We start from the raw sequence: 20,497 nt of genomic DNA, 5'->3' as shown, positions 1-20,497 counted from the left end.
CCCATCACTAAGCTGCAGACAGCAACAACTTCTCCATCACTATGACTTCCATCACTAAGCTGCAGACAGCAACAACTTCTCCATCACTATGACTCCCATCACTAAGCTGCAGACAGCAACAACTTCTCCATCACTATGACTTCCATCACTAAGCTGCAGACAGCAACAACTTCTCCATCACTATGACTTCCATCACTAAGCTGCAGACAGCAACAACTTCTCCAACACTAAGCTGCAGACAGCAACAACTTCTCCATCACTAAGCTGCAGACAGCAACAACCTCTCCATCACTATGACTTCCATCACTAAGCTGCAGACAGCAACAACTTCTCCATCACTAAGCTGCAGACAGCAACAACTTCTCCATCACTAAGCTGCAGACAGCAACAACTTCTCCATCACTAAGCTGCAGACAGCAACAACTTCTCCAACACTAAGCTGCAGACAGCAACAACTGCTCCATCACTAAGCTGCAGACAGCAACAACTTCTCCAACACTAAGCTGCAGACAGCAACAACTTCTCCATCACTAAGCTGCAGACAGCAACAACTTCTCCATCACTAAGCTGCAGACAGCAACAACTTCTCCATCACTAAGCTGCAGACAGCAACAACTGCTCCATCACTAAGCTGCAGACAGCAACAACTTCTCCATCACTAAGCAGCAGACAGCAACAACTTCTCCATCACTAAGCTGCAGACAGCAACAACTTCTCCATCACTAAGCCGCAGACAGCAACAACTTCTCCATCACTAAGCTGCAGACAGCAACAACTTCTCCATCACTAAGCAGCAGACAGCAACAACTTCTCCATCACTAAGCCGCAGACACACCATCACTAAGCTGCAGAAAGCAACAACTGCTCCATCACTAAGCTGCAGACAGCAACAACTTCTCCATCACTAAGCCGCAGACAGCAACAACTTCTCCATCACTAAGCCGCAGACAGCAACAACTTCTCCATCACTAAGCTGCAGACAGCAACAACTTCTCCATCACTAAGCCGCAGACAGCAACAACTTCTCCATCACTAAGCCGCAGACAGCAACAACTTCTCCATCACTAAGCCACAGACACACCATCACTAAGCTGCAGAAAGCAACAACTTCTCCATCACTAAGCTGCAGAAAGCAACAACTGCTCCATCACTAAGCTGCAGACAGCAACAACCACTCCATCACTAAGCTGCAGACAGCAACAACTTCTCCATCACTAAGCCGCAGACAGCAACAACTTCTCCATCACTAAGCCGCAGACAGCAACAACTTCTCCATCACTAAGCTGCAGACAGCAACAACTTCTCCATCACTAAGCCGCAGACAGCAACAACTTCTCCATCACTAAGCCGCAGACAGCAACAACTTCTCCATCACTAAGCTGCAGACAGCAACAACTTCTCCATCACTAAGCCGCAGACAGCAACAACTTCTCCATCACTAAGCCGCAGACAGCAACAACTTCTCCATCACTAAGCCACAGACACACCATCACTAAGCTGCAGAAAGCAACAACTTCTCCATCACTAAGCTGCAGAAAGCAACAACTGCTCCATCACTAAGCTGCAGACAGCAACAACTGCTCCATCACTAAGCTGCAGACAGCAACAACCACTCCATCACTAAGCTGCAGACAGCAACAACTGCTCCATCACTAAGCTGCAGACAGCAACAACCACTCCATCACTAAGCTGTAGACATCAACAACTGCTCCAAATAAAACAATAGTAGCCTGAACTGATCTGTCTGGTCTCTCTCTGTCAGCTAGCTGGCAAACACACTTGATTCTAATCATTCACATACAGGCAGGCAGGCTCTCACACACACACACACACACACACACACACACACACACTTCCACTACAAAACAGGGGGAGAAAGGAGGACAGACAGAACAAAACATAGTTGGTTTAGTTCCACTGGGTTTCACACTGGGCCAAGGCTCTAATGCTCTGACTGACTTCAAAGGGCATGTGTGTGTAAGTGTGTGTGTCTCAAAGAGTCTCTACGCGTGCGTCTCTACGTGTGTGCGTCCTCAATATTCTCCAGAGGGAGAGAGGAGTGTGTGATAGTTGTGTGTTGTGGATGTCATGCTGCTTCTGCCGGCGTAATCCGTTAGATTCAGAAGAGAGGCTGTAGCGTCTATGTGAGGACAACCAAGCTTTTCTCAGGTCAACAGGACCAGAGTGATGGTGGTATTCACATGGCTACAGTGCCCTCTAGTGGACACAGTTATTGTATATCCCTCCTATTCAGATGCAATACAGTGTACTAGGGATGCCATCCTTTCTTCCAGGCAGGGCAACAGTCATTCTTGTTAGTCATCCTAACCAGAGAGGATGGATTGGAAAACCTCTTGGTCTTAACTATTGAGGAAACAGTCATGCTTGTTTTTGGAGTAGAATTCCATAGCTAAAGTACGGGTTTGTGCGCTTTAGGATGCAATATAATCTGTCATGGACTTCTGGGAATAAGAATAAGAGTGAAGACCATGGGACCGTCACTATCTGTCAGAGAGTTGGTTATAGACAGGATGGGACTGTCACTATCTGTCAGAGAGTTGGTTATAGAACAGCATGGGACCGTCACCATCTGTCAGAGAGTTGGTTATAGAACAGGATGGGACTGTCACCATCTGTCAGAGAGTTGGTTATAGAACAGTATGGGACCGTCACTATCTGTCAGAGAGTTGGTTATAGAACAGGATGGGACTGTCACTATCTGTCAGAGAGTTGGTTATAGAACAGGATGGGACTGTCACCATCTGTCAGAGAGTTGGTTATAGAACAGTATGGGACTGTCACCATCTGTCAGAGTTGGCTATAGAACAGGATGGGACCGTCACTATTTGTCAGAGAGTTGGTTATAGAACAGGATGGGACTGTCACCATCTGTCAGAGAGTTGGTTATAGAACAGTATGGGACCGTCACTATCCGTCAGAGAGTTGGTTATAGAACAGGATGGGACCGTCACTATCTGTCAGAGAGTTGGTTATAGAACAGTATGGGACCGTCACTATCTGTCAGAGAGTTGGTTATAGAACAGGATGGGACCGTCACTATCTGTCAGAGAGTTGGTTATAGAACAGTATGGGACTGTCACCATCTGTCAGAGAGTTGGTTATAGAACAGTATGGGACTGTCACCATCTGTCAGAGAGTTGGTTATAGAACAGGATGATGGGACTGTCACCATATGTCAGAGAGTTGGCTATATGACAGGATTCAGTGACGGTATTGTGGAGCAGTATTCCGACTGGTAGTGGAGTTCTCATCATCGGCGATCACTCGAGTTGAGTAGGATTGTCCTCCATGGTGTCTTCTATTTGTGGATCTTCAGATGGCTGTAGATGTGATGTGGAATTTCTTAAGGTTTGTTTTGATGTCTTTGTAGCGTTTCTTTTGCTCGCCAGGGGCTCGCTGACCTTCCTTCAACTGGGAGTGCATGATCTGTTTCGGGAGGCGTGAGTTGGGCATCCGGATGACATGGCCTGTCCATCGGAGTGTTGTATTATACACAGAGTGCACTCTTTCCATGACAGACTGACCAGGTGAATCCAGAGGAAAGCTATGATCCCTTATTGATGTCACATGTTAAATCACATGGTGTCACATGTCACATGGTTATAATGGCGCCGGAGAAGATGGCTGCCGTTTTACAGCCCTCTAAACAATTGTACTATTATGTGTGTTTTTTCACGTTATTTGTAATTTATTCTGTACATAATGTTTCTGCCATCGTCTCTTATAACCAAAAAGAGCTTTTGGATATCAGGACAGCGATTACTCACCTCGTATTGGACGAAGAGTTTTTCTTCAACGAGGCGGCCGCGAAGGATATCCTACAGACACCGGACAAGGCCCAAATCCCAGTCATTCGCAGGAGAAAGAGACAGAGATATCGTGGACGTAGGTCGGGGTGCCTCGTAAAGATCCGACGGCGAGCAAGTAAACTGCCTCTTCCATCAATCCTATTAGCCAATCTTCAATCATTGGAAAATAAATTAGATGACCTACGATTACGCTTATCCTACCAACGGGACATTCAAAACTGTAATATCTTATGTTTCACCGAGTCGTGGCTGAACGGACATGGACAACATACAGCTAGTGGGCTATACGCTACATCGGCAGGATAGAACGGCTGACTCCGGTAAGACAAGGGGTGGCGGTCTGTGTATATTTGTAAACAACAGCTGGTGCACAAAATCAAATACTAAGGAAGTCTCGAGGTTTTGCTCGCCTGAGGTAGAGTACCTCATGATAAGCTGTAGACCACACTATTTACCAAGAGAGTTTTCATCTATATTTTTCATAGCTGTCTATTTACCACCACAAACCAATGCTGGCATTAAGATTGCACTCAATGAGCTGTATAAGGCCATAACTAAACAGGAAAACGCTCATCCAGAGGCAGCGCTCCTAGTGGCCGGGGACTTTAATGCAGGGAAACTTAAATCCATTCTACCTCATTTCTACCAGCATGTTAAATGTGCAACCAGAGGGAGAAAAACTCTAGACCACCTTTACTCCACACACAGAGATGCATACAAAGCTCTCCCTCGCCCTCCATTTGGCAAATCTGACAATAACTCTATCCTCCTGATTCCTGCTTATAAGCAAAAACTAAAGCAGGAAGCACCAGTGACTCGGTTAATAAAAAAGTGGTCAGATGACGCAGATGCTAAGCTACAGGACTGTTTTGCTAGCACAGACTGGAACATGTTCCGGAATTCTTCAAATAGCATTGAGGAGTACACCACATCAGTCACTGGCTTCATCAATAAGTGCATTGATGACGTCGTCCCCACAGTGACCGTACGTACATACCCCAACCAGAAGCCATGGATTACAGGCAACATCCGCACTGAGCTAAAGGGTAGAGCTGCCGCTTTCAAGGAGCGGGACTAACCCGGACGCTTATAAGAAATCCTGCTATGCCCTCCGACAAACCATCAAACAGGGAAAGAGTCAATACAGGACTAAGATTGAATCGTACTACAACGGCTCTGATGCTCGTCAGACGTGGCAGGGCTTGAAAACTATTACAGACTACAAAGGGAAGCACAGCCGCAAACTGCCCAGTGACACAAGCCTACCAGACGCGCTAAACCACTTCTATGCTGGCTTCGAGGCAAGCAAAACTGAAGCATGCATGAGCGCACCAGCTGCTCCGGATGACTATGTGATCACGCTCTACGTAGCCGATGTGAGTAACACTTTTAAGTAGGTCAACATTCACAAGGCCGCAGGGCCAGACGGATTACCAGGACGTGTACTCCGAGCATGTGCTGACCAACTGGCAAGTGTCTTCACCAACATTTTCAACATGTCCCTGACTGAGTCTGTAATACCAACATGTTTCAAGCAGACCACCATAGTCCCCGTGCCCAAGGACACTAAGATAACCTGCATAAATGACTACCGACCCGTAGCACTGACGTCTGTAGCCATGAAGTGCTATGAAAGGCTGGTCATGGCTCACATCAACACCATTATCCCAGAAGCCCTAGACCCACTCCAATTTGCATACCGCCCCAACAGATCCACAGATGATGCAATCTCTATTGCACTCCACACTGCCCTTTCCCACCTGGACAAGAGGAACACCTACGTGAGAATGCTATTCATTGACTACAGCTCAGCATTTAACACCATAGTGCCCTCAAAGCTCATCACTAAGCTAAGGATCCTGGGACTAAACACCTCCCTCTGCAACTGGATCCTGGACTTCCTGACGGGCCGCCCCCAGGTGGTAAGGGTAGGTAACAACACATCTGGCACGCTGATCCTCAACACGGGGGCCCCTCAGGGGTGCGTGCTCAGTCCCCTCCTGTACTCCCAGTTCACCCATGACTGCATGGCCAGGCACGACTCCAACACCATCATTAAGTTTGCCGACGACACAACAGTGGTAGGCCTGATCACCGACAACGATGAGACAGCCTATAGGGAGGAGGTCAGAGACCTGGCCGTGTGGTGCCAGGATAACAACCTCTCCCTCAATGTGACCAAGACAAAGGAGATGATTGTGGACTACAGGGAAAAAAAGAGGACTGAGCACGCCCCCATTCTCATCGACGGGGCTGTAGTGGAACAGGTTGAGAGCTTCAAGTTCCTTGGTGTCCACATCACCAACGAACTATCATGGTCCAAACACACCAAGACAGTCGTGAAGAGGGCACGACAAAGCCTATTCCCCCTCAGGAGACTGAAAAGATTTGGCATGGGTCCTCAGATCCTCAAAAAGTTATACAGCTGCACCATCGAGAGCATCCTGACTGGTTGCATCACCGCCTGGTATGGCAACTGCTCGGCCTCTGACCGCAAGGCACTACAGAGGGTAGTGCGTACGGCCCAGTACATCACTGGGGCCAAGCTTCCTGCCATCCAGGACCTCTATACCAGGCGGTGTCAGAGGAAGGCCCTCAAAATTGTCAAAGACTCCAGCCACCCTAGTCATAGACTGTTCTCTCTGCTACCACACGGCAAGCGGTACCGGAGTGCCAAGTCTGGGTCCAAAAGGCTTCTCAACAGCTTCTACCCCCAAGCCATAAGACTTCTGAACAGCTAATCATGGCTACCCAGACTATTTGCACCTCTTTTTACGCTGCTGCTACTCTGTTAATTATTTATGCATAGTAACTTTAACTCTACCCACATGTACATATTACCTCAACTAGCTGGTGCCCCCGCACATTGACTCTGCACCGGTACCCCCCTGTATATAGCCTTCCTACTGTTATTTTATTTTACTTCTGCTCTTTTTTTCTCAACACTTTTTTGTTGTTGTTTTATTTTACTTTTTTATTGAGAAATAAATGCATTGTTGGTTAAAGGCTGTAAGTAAGCATTTCACATGTGGCAAATACATTTTGATTTTATTTTATTTGAAATCCACTTCAATCAGTGTAGATGAAGGGGAGGAGACATTTTAAAGAAGGATTTTTAAGCCTTGAGACATGGATTGTGTATGTGTGCCATTCGGAGGGTGAATGGGCAAGACAAAACATTTAAGTGCCTTTGAAAGGGCTGCTGGTTTTTCACGTTCAACAGTTTCCTGTGTGTATCAAAAATGGTCCACCACCCAAAGGACATCCAGCCAACTTGACAACTGCGGGAAGCATTGGAGTCAACATGGGCTGTGGAACGCTTTCGACACCTTGTAGAGTCCATGCCCCGACAAATTGAGGTTGTTTGGAGGGCACTCTGTGTAGTAGTGGTGAAACTGTTTATATTGGCCTCCTCCAGCACGCTGGTATTGGCGCGCCTGTCCTCGCAACTGATCCTCAGGATTCTTCGTAAGGATATTTGGAGGTGTTGTTCCAGTGCTTTCAGGTACCTACTGTAGGTGGTCCATGCGCTCCGTATACAGTGGGGGAAAAAAGTATTTAGTCAGCCACCAATTGTGCAAGTTATCCCACTTAAAAAGATGACAGAGGCCTGTAATTTTCATCATAGGTACACGTCAACTATGACAGACAAATTGAGAAAAAACCCCCCCATGAAAATCACATTGTAGAATTTTTAATGAATTTATTTGCAAATTATGGTGGAAAATAAGTATTTGGTCACCTACAAACAAGCAAGTTTTCTGGCTCTCACAGACCTGTAACTTCTTCTTTAAGAGGCTCCTCTGTCCTCCACTCGTTACCTGTATTAATGGCACCTGTTTGAACTTGTTATCAGTATAAAAGACACCTGTCCACAACCTCAAACAGTCACACTCCAAACTCCACTATGGCCAAGACCAAAGAGCTGTCAAAGGACACCAGAAACAAAATTGTAGACCTGCACCAGGCTGGGAAGACAATCTGCAATAGGTAAGCAGCTTGGTTTGAAGAAATCAACTGTGGGAGCAATTATTAGGAAATGGAAGACATACAAGACCACTGATTATCTCCCTCGATCTGGGGCTCCACGCAAGATCTCACCCCGTGGGGTCAAAATGATCACAAGAACGGTGAGCAAAAATCCCAGAACCACACGGGGGGACCTAGTGAATGACTTGCAGAGAGCTGGGACCAAAGTAACAAAGCCTACCATCAGTAACACACTACGCCGCCAGGGACTCAAATCCTGCAGTGCCAGACGTGTCCCCCTGCTTAAGCCAGTACATGTCCAGGCCCGTCTGAAGTTTGCTAGAGTGCATTTGGATGATCCAGAAGAGGATTGGGAGAATGTCATATGGTCAGATGAAAGCAAAATATAACTTTTTGGTAAAAACTCAACTCGTCGTGTTTGGAGGACAAAGAATGCCGAGTTGCATCCAAAGAACACCATACCTACTGTGAAGCATGGGGGTGGAAACATCATGCTTTGGGGCTGTTTTTCTGCAAAGGGACCAGGATGACTGATCCGTGTAAAGGAAAGAATGAATGGGGCCATGTATCGTGAGATTTTGAGTGAAAACCTCCTTCCATCAGCAAGGGCATTGAAGATGAAACGTGGCTGGGTCTTTCAGCATGACAATGATCCCAAACACACCGCCCGGGCAACGAAGGAGTGGCTTCGTAAGAAGCATTTAAGGTCCTGGAGTGGCCTAGCCAGTCTCCAGATCTCAACCCCATAGAAAATCTTTGGAGGGAGTTGAAAGTCTGTGTTGCCCAGCGACAGCCCCAAAACATCACTGCTCTTGAGGAGATCTGCATGGAGGAATGGGCCAAAATACCGGCAACATTGTGTGAAAACCTTGTGAAGACTTACAGAAAACGTTTGACCTGTGTCATTGCCAACAAAGGGTATATAACAAAGTATTGAGAAACTTTTGTTATTGACTAAATACTTATTTTCCATCATAATTTGCAAATAAATTCATAAAAAATCCTACAATGTGATTTTCTGGAGAAGAAAATTCTCATTTTGTCTGTCATAGTTGACGTGTACCTATAATGAAAATTACAGGCCTCTCTCATCTTTTTAAGTGGGAGAACTTGCACAATTGGTGGCTGACTAAATACTTTTTTTCCCCACTGTAGCAGAGTGGGAAGAAAAAAAAAAAGATTTTTTTTTTTTTTATGAAGCTTTTTTCTACCGAATGTGTTGTACTAATGTATTTTCTGTGAAGGAAAACTATAGTTGCATGTCCCCGATCACTCTATTGAAGCAAAAAACTTGTCATTCAATATAAAACGCGACCCCTGTCAATACACAGCTGGACTCACCTGCTCCCGCTTTCAGCCATTGTGCTGTTTTTACAATCAAACTCGTGACTCGCTCAACTGTTCTGGGGAACTACTGTAAAATAATATGACAGTTGAAATTAAGAACATGATCTCCTAACGTATTGCACAAGTTGACTGAAGGTATTTACTTAAAAAGTAGCTAGAAATATTAACATTCATTGAAAAACTAGTTTCAACGGTATTGACGGTTCTGAAAAACCCTCCCGTGGCTATTTCCAAATACCCTGGTATACGGTATACCGCCCAAGCCTAGTTTGTAGGCTACTGTGAGTGTGAGCGAGTGACACGGGGAGCAGGGAGGGAGACGAGAGACTGCAACCAACCAAGCCGACTCACACTATAGTAGGGTAAAAGCTGCCATAGCTAGGTTATTTATCTTCCAATATGATTACGTAGTACCTGTCTTGACTGCATCAAACCGGGAGAAGCTAGTTAAGCTAACTAGGCTAATTGAGGCTGCATGCGCTTTCTCGTCCTACACAGTTACAAATAACAACAACTCCATCTAGATTATTAAAAATATATATTGTAGTCCATCCTTCACCTATTAACTCCATCATTTCAATTTCATCTTCCATTGATTTGATATCTCCTAACTTCTGCCCCACATGGAGGCTCTATGACTGTAGCCTATTGCTGCTCTTATGAACAACAACAAGTTACTCGCCACTCTCGTGAAAAGAAAAAGCAGCAGTATAAATTATAAAATCTCTCTCTCTCTCGCAGCAGTCGCGTTCGGAACTGTTTGGGTCCTTACGGACAAGTCAGTTAAAATTACACATACCCGAGACCCGTGACAATCATATCAAATCCGACCCGTGACATTATTTAGAATTGTGGATCCAGACCCGCTCGGGTCCCGGATCAGGTCTCAGGTATTAAGGTACAGGTGGATCTGTGAAAGACATCTAGTGTGGTGATTATTGGTCCGGTGTCAAAGATTTTGTTAGGTCTATGAAGGCCTTGTTCCCGCCATTTCTCTTGTAGTTTGCGTGCTGTGAAGATCATATCTGTAGTACCTCTGGATGGGCGGAAGCCACACTGCGATTCTGGGAGTACTTCCTCAGACAGGGGCAGTAGTCAGTCGGACAGGGGCAGTAGTCAGTTGGCAAGGACACATGCAAGTACTTCTAGCTATAGGAACAGTGGTATTCCTGAATGGTATACCGGACCAATATTCCTTCCTATCATGGAGTTCTAGCTTAGGGAACTGCAGTATTCCTAAGCAGTATTCCCGACCAACATTCCTACCTCTGTCATGGAGTTCTAACAGTATTGCAAACCAACATACCTTTCACTAGGAAATATCAAAGCAGTATTCCAGGTCCTACCTGTCATGGAGTTCTCCGAGGTGCTGAGCTGTTCCCGGAGCTTGTCCACGTCGTCAGGATGCACCTGCTCATACAGCGTGCTGCCGAACCACTCCGACTGCGGGTGGTTGAGCACCGGCGTCACCGAGTCAGACACGTAGATCACGCGGCCCGTCTCCGCGGCGACCACAAACAGGAAGCCGTCGGCCGCCTCTAGGATCAGGTGCTTCAACTCCTATTAGACGAGAAGAGAAAAGAGAAACAGAACACACACGTGTGTGACGGCAGAGCAGAAACACACGTCACAGTAAAGATGAGGGATATACAGTATTGATTGACATACCATTGGTGAAAATCTGGGACAAACAGACACACACACCAAGGGCAGAGGCAGGGGGCATGACAGACAGCCTGCAAAAGCTTTATTTAATTTTTTCAAATTGATAAGATCAATATGCTGACAGGAAATTGTGTCAGCTGATATCACTCGTAGAGCTGCACAGATGAGCAGACCCCAACGTACAGAACCCAAATGTAGAGTCAAAGAGAACAGAACAAAACCAGTTCATAGACTCACCTTTTCAGTTTGGCTTTGTACTAGTCGGGCATTATTCCCCCTTATTTTTTCATTTCTAATTCCTATGTGTTTGTATTCATTTTCTGCTGCTTTTATTGCCTTCTATGTTACTGTCTTTTTATTGTTTACTTTTTAATGACTATTATTACTATTTTATTATGTACAGCACCTTGAGTTGCGGTCTATGTATGAAATGTGCTATACAAATAAAGTTGTTTTATTATTACCTGTTTGGTGAGGAGGAGGGTTTGTAGACCCTGCTAAATTACTCACACACACACACACACACACACACGCAAAACGCACACACACACGTGCGCGCACATCAGCCCCCATGACCAACCCACCCACAAAACACACACACACACACATTGGTCGTGTTCCAGGCCGACTACATTGCAGTCATTGCATGGCATCAACCAATGGTCGTGTGCCATGTCATAGACAGCGCAGTCGGGCATCAGATTGCTATATCATACGATGCGGTTAGCTTAAACACCCTGTGAGATCTGGTAGTCGTCTGCAATGTAGTCAGCCTGGAACGCGGCCTTCGTCACCCCCACCTATAATACCTGTTCGGTCAGGAACGAGGGCTTGTACGCCCCGTCAGTGGACGTGTTCCCGGTCCCTCTCATGGACTTCATGTGGGACACGGCCATGCGGAGGATAGTCAGCTTGTCTGGCTTGCGGGCCAGAGCGCTGCATGTGGGCACCATGTCCGACAGCTCCGTGATGTACTGCGTCATCTTGTTACGGCGACGCCGCTCTATCTCGCTGTGGTTCTCTCTGGAACAGAGAGGAGGAGTTAGACACAAAGGGGGAGGAGTCGCTGGTGGTCAGGGGGGTTAGGACACAGCTGCAGATCAGAGGGCTGTCCTTTCTAACATGACCATCCAGTGACTACCATCAGCATATACCAGTGTTTCCTCTAGCAGTGCTTAGGCAGGATGGGCTGCCAACAAAATAATTTGCCTCCATTGGTTTGAATTGGAACTTTGGGTGTTAAAAGCTTAGTGTGTTAGTTTTGGTGCAATAAGGCAAACTCTAGTGAACTGACTTCAAACTTGGTTGTTCAACACCTACCTATGGCTGGATACACACTTTTACTTAAACTGAACTCATTGTCAGCCATTCTTGGAGATACAGTACGTATACATACTATACATAAGAACCATAATGCTCTGTACTAGAGAAGACTGAAGGTAAGTTAGGAGAAGAGAAGTCATTCTGTTGCTTTTCAGGGTTTGAGTTTTGTCTTCTGAGGATCTAAAGAACATACAGGGATTAATGAACACAGCAGACCAGAACACAAATCTCTGAGCTACGGATAGACGGGTCCCCGAGTTCTGTTCATTTCTTTGATCATGAAAGTAATGTGTGAATAACGTACAGTGCCTTCAGAAAGTATTCATACCCCTTGACTTTTTCCACATTTTGTTGTTACAAAGTGGGATTAAAATGAATTGTCATTTTTTCCAAAGATCTAAACAAAATACTTGGTAATGTCAAAGTGGAAGAAACATTTGTAAAATAATTCATGAAAAATAACACTCCAATATATCTTCTCCCAGTGTCTGGTGGAAAGCCGACTGAACCAGGTTTTCCTCTAGGATTTTGCCTGTGCTTAGCTCCATTCATTCAGATTACAAGCATACCCATAACATGATGCAGCAACCACTATGCTTGAAAATATGGAGAGTGGTACTCAGTAATGTGTTGTATTGGATTTGCCCCAAACTTAACACTTTGTATGCAGGACAAAAAGTGAATTGCTTTGCCACATTTTTTGCAGTATTATTTAAGTGCCTTGTTGAAAACAGGATGCATGTTTTTGAATATTTGTATTCTGTACAAGCTTCGTTCTTTTCATTCTGTCAATTAGGTTAGTATTGTGGAGTAACTACAATGTTGTTGATCCATCCTCAGTTTTCTCCTATCACAGCCATTAAACTCTGTTTTAAAGTCACCATTAGCCTCATGGTGAAATCCCTGAGCGGTTTCCTTCCTCTCCGGCAACTGAGTTAGGAAGGATACCTGTATCTTTGTAGTGACTGGGTGTATTGATACACCATCTAAAGTGTAATGAATAACTTCAACATGCCCAAAGGAATATTCAATGTCTACTTAATTTTTGACCCATCTACCAATAGGTGCCCTTCTTTGCTAGGCATTGGAAAACCTCTGTGGTCTTTGTGGTTGAATCTCTGTTTGAAATTCACTTCTTGACTGAGCGACATTACAGAAAATTGTATGTGTGGGGTACAGAGGTAGTCATTCCAAAATAATCTTAAACACTATTATTGCAGACAGAGTGAGTCCATACAACTTATGTGACAAATGTTTACTCCTGAACTTATTTAGGCTTGCCATAAGAAAGGGGTTGAATACTTATTGACTCAAGACATTTCAGCTTTTCATTTTTTATTAATTTGTACAAATTTCGACATTATGAGGTATTGTGTGTAGGCCAGTGACAAAAACATCTAAATTGAATCCATTTTTTATTCAGGCTGACACACAACAAAATGTGGAAAAAGTCAAGGGGTGTGAATACTTCCTGAAGGCATTGTATTTCTATGTCCCAAATAGATGGTTTCCATACGAGCCTTTTTTGAGTCAGCACTAACTGAATTGGGTGCCATTTGGGAAACAACCTTCATTTCCATAGCAGAGGTCTGATGCCATAAATAATTTAGGAATATGAATTATGAATAAAATGTCAGATTAATAAATTGTAAATTATGAAGATTATGTTTGTACTCAGAGTTACTAATATAAATTAGGGAGCTTTGATAGATTTTTTAATTGGTGTGATTTACTTGAATTTGACTTGCACATTAATCAACATTGCTGTAAATGTGACAGGTTGAGCCTGCTGGGTAATTGCCATCTGAAGTCTCTGAGCATTTAGGCTTTCCTTTTGACCGTATTCTATCCAAGTCTCCATAGCTCTGTGGGCCAAATTCACTCAGTGCTTGGCTGCCTGTTTGAAATGACAGTTACACCTGACATATGCATTAAGGAATGAAAGACAACTCTAAAAACATCATATTTAACAACGGCCTTTTATCCATTCCTAACAGTTAGTGTTTTTAAAAATGCATGTAGTGTTTTATTCACTGGTGAAAAGAGCAGGTGTAACCTGGTGCCGCTGTAAACGTTAGGTAAGTGTTTTAGTCAAGCCCTGGGAGGTTGGGTGAGTCAGTGAAATCCTGTGGAGCTCTAGCAGGCCAGGCCTACCTGGCATATCTCTCCTTATGATCACCAGGTATCTGATCATCATCATACCTAGAGAGAGGAGCAGAGAAGAAACACAGCATGTAACACCTGGGACACCACTCACTGAGACGCAAACACCTGAACACAGTAGCATAACGAGGGTAGCCTGACACACCCTAACACAGTAGCCTGAACACGGTAGCCTGAACACGGTAGCCTAAACACAGTAACCTGAACACAGTAACCTGAGAACAGTAGCCTGAGAGGGTAGACTGAACACAATACCCTGAACATGGTAGCATGAACACAGTAGCCTGAACACGGTAGCCTGAACACACCCTAACACAGTAGCCTGAACACAGTAGCCTGAACACACCCTAACACAGTAGCCTGAACATGGGATGACACACATGTAGAATTAGAATGATACACATGCTATTTATGGTCTTTAAAAAGAGGTTTATATTTTGATGAGAGCGACATGCACAGGACAGGTAATGGGTGTTCTGGCAGAAAATGTCCATGCGTTGTATTAAGTGGTTGTAAAAGTGCTAACTATTCCCTTTGTAGTGCACTACTTTTGACCAGAGCCATATGGGCTCGGTACTCTCTGGACTCTAAGAAGGTCTAGGGAGTGCCCTTACTAGAGTGGATTAGACAGGGGAGAGCTGCTAAGTATTGTTAGAAACATAGTCCGTTTTGGTCACATCTAGAGGGCAATCAAGTACTATGTATATTTTGTGTGCAGTCAAAATGAAACTTGAAAAATGTGACTCCCCATGGCCTGGTAAGGTATGGAGTAACAAGTCAACATGGGACTTCCCATGGCCTGGTAAGGTATGGAGTAACATGTCAAAATGGGACTCTCCATGGCCTGGTAAGGTATGAAGTAACATGTCAACATGGGACTCTCCATGGCCTGGTAAGGAATGAAGTAACATGTCAACATGGGACTCTCCATGGCCTGGTAAGGAATAAAGTGACAAGAGACTTTCAGAAGGTGTGTGAGAACACTATTTATAATAAGCTGTGACATGCTGGATGTCTGCAACAAAAGCCCACAATTTATCAATGTGGTATTTTTTGTAAATATGCTCTGGTTGCTTGGTAGGCTCTTCTCATCAGCTTTAGTAATGTGGTAGAGGTAGTAAGTAGTGCGTTTCTCATTATATAAAACATGCTGTTGTAGTTTATCCTCTCGCCAGCAGAGGGCATTGTCTCCACTCCACTAAAAGAGAGACCACTGCTGCCAGAGAACTCTTGATAAATCTGAGAGAACACAGAATAGAGGAAAAACCACACGTTGGAGAAAAACAAAACGTGAGAGAATGCCTGTGGGTGGAACGAGAGCTGAAGCTGCTTTTGAGGAACAAAAAAAGTTGTTAAACTGATCAAAAATGATAAAAACGCTTGAAAATATGAAACAATGGGTTTGGTAAATGTGATTGAATGTCCATAAGCACTAAGATGACAACAAGGAGAGATTGTACAAAATATGGAATTCTGTATTATAATCACTCATCATAACACCAACTTCAAGTCTAGAACTTGACTGCTTCTCATATAAATAGTTATTTGTTACGACAATGAGACTGACTCTTAGTACATGGAAATATCAGTGGGCCATCTTTCACTGTTCTTACCTTGAAAATTTACTAGGTCCTTCCCCATCCTCGTCATCAAAGTCCATCCTGCAATCAGAGATCACAACAGTTACTCATCTAGTCTAGGGTGTGTGTGTGTGTGTGTGTGTGTGTGTGTATGTACGTGTGTGTGTGTGTGTGCTGCTACACTGTTTTATGGCTGTATTTTCCTGCTGAGGGAAATTAGCTTGACAGCCAACTCTTTCTAACTTTCTAATTCAGTGGACACAAAAGAGAAAACATTTTCAAACAGAGGAGCTACTACAATGAGAACGCTTATTTCCTCCCCTGCCCCTACTGAACAATGAGAACACTTATTTCCTCCCCTGCCCCTACTGAACAATGAGAACGCTTATTTCCTCCCCTGCCCCTACTGAACAATGAGAACAATTATTTCCTCCCCTGCCCCTACTGAACAATGAGAACGCTTATTTCCTCCCCTGCCCCTACTGAACAATGAGAACAATTATTTCCTCCCCTGCCCCTACTGAACAATGAGAACGCTTATTTCCTCCCCTGCCCCTACTGAACAATGAGAACACTTATTTCCTCCCCTGCTTCTACTGAACAATGAGAACGCTTATTTCCTCCCCTGCCCCCACTGAACAAGGCCCTGGTGCAACAGCACCACATAAATTGTGAAATGCATCGTCACTGCCAAACAGATAAATAAATAAATCGATTTCCCTCGACTCTAAGACTAAGTCCCAATTAGCACACTTTTCCCCTATAGTGCACTACCTTTGGACTAGGGTCCATGGGCCCTGCGGTTGACATGTTATGATGAAAACACTACAACTCAACTTCACTGAGACACATTTGATTAAAGAGTATCAGAAAGAGTATTAAAAACCTTAAGATACGGCTACATTTCATATGTATTTTCTGACGCAGCATTTCACCATTATTTTCTTACGTAGCATTTCAGTACATTACAAAGTTGCTGTTAACACAACATGTAATAGTAAGCAAGTGTGTCAAGAAACGATACAACATAAGAAGAAATCATAACTTTAACACGACTGTTTTAGTCAAGTGAGTCAACACACTGAATGGACAAACATGTCAGAATGACAAACTGTTCAAGAGGTGTTATGTCTTTGTAATGTAAAGCACTTTGTGTTGTTTGCCTTTTAAATGAACAGCACTATAGAAATAAAATATATTGTTATTATTAAAAAGGTACTAGCGTGGGAAGTGCAAACCGCTGAGGCCGCCTCTGTAGCTGAAAGGTTGCCATGCCAATAGTGATGACTCGTCCAGTGTGGCGTTTTTCAATCTCACCTCACGCCTCTCTGTATCTAACTGACTACTGCATTGACCTGTGATGTCTTGATACAGCGATCTGTTGATAACAGACACGCTTTGTTCTGTGTGTGTGTGTGTGTGTGCGCACACGTGTGTCAAAGCAATGTACAACAGTACATTTCATGTAATCTGATGACTGATTAGATAGAGCATATATGACTGAGATTGTGAATGATTCTTAGGTTTGACTGAATTCAGCCTCCGGTCGAGTTCCCACCTGATCACAGACCAAGGTAGAGTTAAATAGAGGGCCAGTTATTGTTATAACAGAGGTATAAAGGAACACACAGAGTCACTGAGGAGTGGCATTATGAGTGGAGTGCTCAGTAATTACAGCCGTCACCTTAATGCCATAGTCTGTGATAATAATCTTCTTTCTCCCACTCATTCTTCTGATAATAGTAGAAGTGCTGATGAGTATTTCTGTCTGTCTCTGTATTCCTAAGTATCACTGTCTCTGTCTGTCTGCCTGCCTGTCGTTCTACCCGTCTGTCACATGCAGTCCCTCAGTGGTGTGGCTTGCCACATTCAACGGCTCTTTCTCAACTGTCTTTCCTCGATTCCCCGCGTCCTCTCTCCTTGCCTCCTTCTCAAAACGCATTGGAGGAGAGAAGGTCTCAGGGGAGGGACCTCGGATCTTCTCCTCCAGTTAGAGGGAGGTGAGAAGAGAGGACATGAGGACACAGAAAGAGCCTACACAGACTAACATGTCTGATAGGGGAGGTAATGCAGTATGCATGGTTATGTCTGATAGGGGAGGTAATGCAGTATGCATGGTTATGTCTGATAGGGGAGGTAATGCAGTATGTATGCATGGTTATGTCTGATAGGGGAGGTAATGCAGTATGCAGGGTTATGTCTGATAGTAGATGTAATGCAGTATGCATGGTTATGTCTGATAGTAGAGGTAATGCAGTATGCATGGTTATGTCTGATAGTAGAGGTAACGCAGTATGCAGGGTTATGTCTGATAGGGGAGGTAATACAGTATGCAGGGTTATGTCTGATAGTAGAGGTAATACAATATTAATGTTATGCCTGATGTAATACAGTATGCATACAGCATGCTTCCACTGAGCATAAGCCTATCTCAGTGAACATTGAGGATCATTACTCTGTGTTAGTATCTGTTGTTGACTGTCTTAGTCAGGCTCCTACTGGAAATGACATGTTGCGTCTCCAGTTTTTAGTTTTTATCCACAAACATTAATGTAAGGAGTAAATAAGAGATGCCCTGGACAGGTCCCTGTTGTGTTCCCTGTGTCATGTCGAGTTGCCATATTGCCTGGATGGCTTTTGCTTTAATTTGTTCATGTTTGTGTAGGCTAGATGTATAATGGATATGTTGTTGTATAGGCAAAATGCCAGGGCATGGGGTAAATACGTCCTGATTTTGCCCCGGTGGATAACGTACCGTGGAATACTCCCGTAATCTTCTTTTCCCTCTGTCTTCGACCTGAGAGTGTTTTTTTAATCATACATGCAGCTATATGAGATTAATGTTTACTTTTTCGGTGTCACTATGTCAAACTATCATACATTGTATATCTCTGACATTGTGTTACCCTGTCCTGCTAATAAAACTTGTTTGAAATTCAACATTGGAATATTGGCCTGTGTGCTTGCTCTGTGTTTTGTTATCTGTGCCTGAAGTTCCGCTCATTGGAATAATTAAGCAATTTAATTCAATTCTATTGATATTTGGTCTTGGGAGAAACATGGAATACTGTTGGTATACAGGTGTAATACTACTGGAACACCAGTGGAATAGCCTTGTGGGTAAAATACAGATATAAAATAGTACTCACCCTCCGGATCTCCTCTTGCCCCCGCGGCCAGGCATGGCTCCGCCCATCCTCACTTGGCCTGCCCCCACCACCGCCCCCGGCATAGTAACTGGCCCCGGCAACTCACTGCCCATCTCTGGAACAGACGACAGAGAAAGGTACCACATGAGAACATGGCATTAGACATTGTGTGACATTGTGACTGTATGACAGCAGCATTAATATTACTCTGAAAGCGTGGACATTGCCAAATTTGGTACCTGAACCGCCAAAAGAGCATGCCATGGTGGCTTTTCAGTTGTTTTCAATGTAGCCTAAACCCAGTCTGTTTTGGGACACAGAAATACTGAATATGGAGCTCTGTGTCGTGCTGGGTGGTGAGCTGAAGCACATTGCGTGCCAAATCACAATTTCTCTCTCTGTGCCTTTCCTTCTCCCAGGCCTACTAACTCACCCTCTCTCCCTCCCTTCTCTCTGGTCTACTCACTCACTCACTCCTTCAGCCAGACGTTATGGATAGGCCAAATCAAATCTTATTTGCCACATGCGCCGAATACAACAGGTGTAGACCTTACAGTGAAATGCTTACTTACAAGCCCTTAACCAACAATGCAGTTTAAACAAACCCCCTCCTCTGCCCCAGTGCTGCCAGCAGTTCTGTTAATATTTGATACAAGCTAGCGTTCCCCCTCTCCTCTCCTCTTCCTCCTCTCCCGCTCTTCCACTACCCTCTCCTTCCCTCTGTCTTGGAAAACCCCCAGCTGCAATGCAGACCCCAGTAAAGAACCAAATAATTAATTAATTCATGAAGTAGCCTAGACCTATATAAACAACACACTACTTAGCCTAGACCTATATAAACACCACAACACTTAGCCTAGACCTATATAAACACCACAACACTTAGCTTAGACCTAACACCACAACACTTAGCCTAGACCTATATAAACACCACAACACTTAGCCTAGACCTATATAAACACCACAACACTTAGCCTAGACCTATATAAACACCACAACACTTAGCCTAGACCTATATAAACACCACAACACTTAGCTTAGACCTAACACCACAACACTTAGCCTAGACCTATATAAACACCACAACACTTAGCCTAGACCTATATAAACACCACAACACTTAGCCTAGACCTATATAAACACCACACAATACTTAGCCTAGACCTATATAAACACCACACAACACTTAGCCTAGACCTATATAAACAACACAGCACTTAGCCTAGACCTATATAAACACCACACAACACTTAGCCTAGACCTATATAAACACCACAACACTTAGCCTAGACCTATATAAACACCACACAATACTTAGCCTAGACCTATATAAACACCACACAACACTTAGCCTAGACCTATATAAACAACACAGCACTTAGCCTAGACCTATATAAACACCACACAATACTTAGCCTAGACCTATATAAACACCACAACACTTAGCCTA

General features: G+C 44.2%; 1 protein-coding gene across 5 annotated transcripts in view; it reads right to left on the bottom strand.

Moving 5' to 3' along the window:
* Window positions 1-20,497, bottom strand: part of LOC311111588 (aryl hydrocarbon receptor nuclear translocator 2) — an 86,019-nt gene that overhangs the window by 63,002 nt on the left and 2,520 nt on the right. The window contains exons 2-7 of one of the 5 annotated variants that reach the window (XM_084154351.1): window positions 19,048-19,162; window positions 18,654-18,695; window positions 15,932-15,979; window positions 14,310-14,357; window positions 11,642-11,855; window positions 10,514-10,727 (exon numbers count right to left, since the gene is read on the bottom strand). In XM_084154351.1, the coding sequence (XP_084010477.1) occupies window positions 10,514-10,727; window positions 11,642-11,855; window positions 14,310-14,357; window positions 15,932-15,979; window positions 18,654-18,695; window positions 19,048-19,162 (681 nt within the window). Of the gene's footprint in view, window positions 1-10,513; window positions 10,728-11,296; window positions 11,330-11,641; window positions 11,856-14,309; window positions 14,358-15,931; window positions 15,980-18,653; window positions 18,696-19,047; window positions 19,163-20,497 lie in introns of all 5 variants that reach the window. The other 4 variants (XM_084154352.1, XM_084154353.1, XM_084154354.1 and 1 more) reach the window with 4 other exon arrangements.

The sequence above is a fragment of the Coregonus lavaretus genome (assembly GCF_964263955.1).
Source record: "Coregonus lavaretus genome assembly, chromosome: 37".
Lineage (NCBI taxonomy): Eukaryota > Metazoa > Chordata > Actinopteri > Salmoniformes > Salmonidae > Coregonus > Coregonus lavaretus.
The sequence above is the reverse complement of the archived record's forward strand: the minus strand, read 5'-3'. Positions and strand labels throughout refer to the sequence as shown.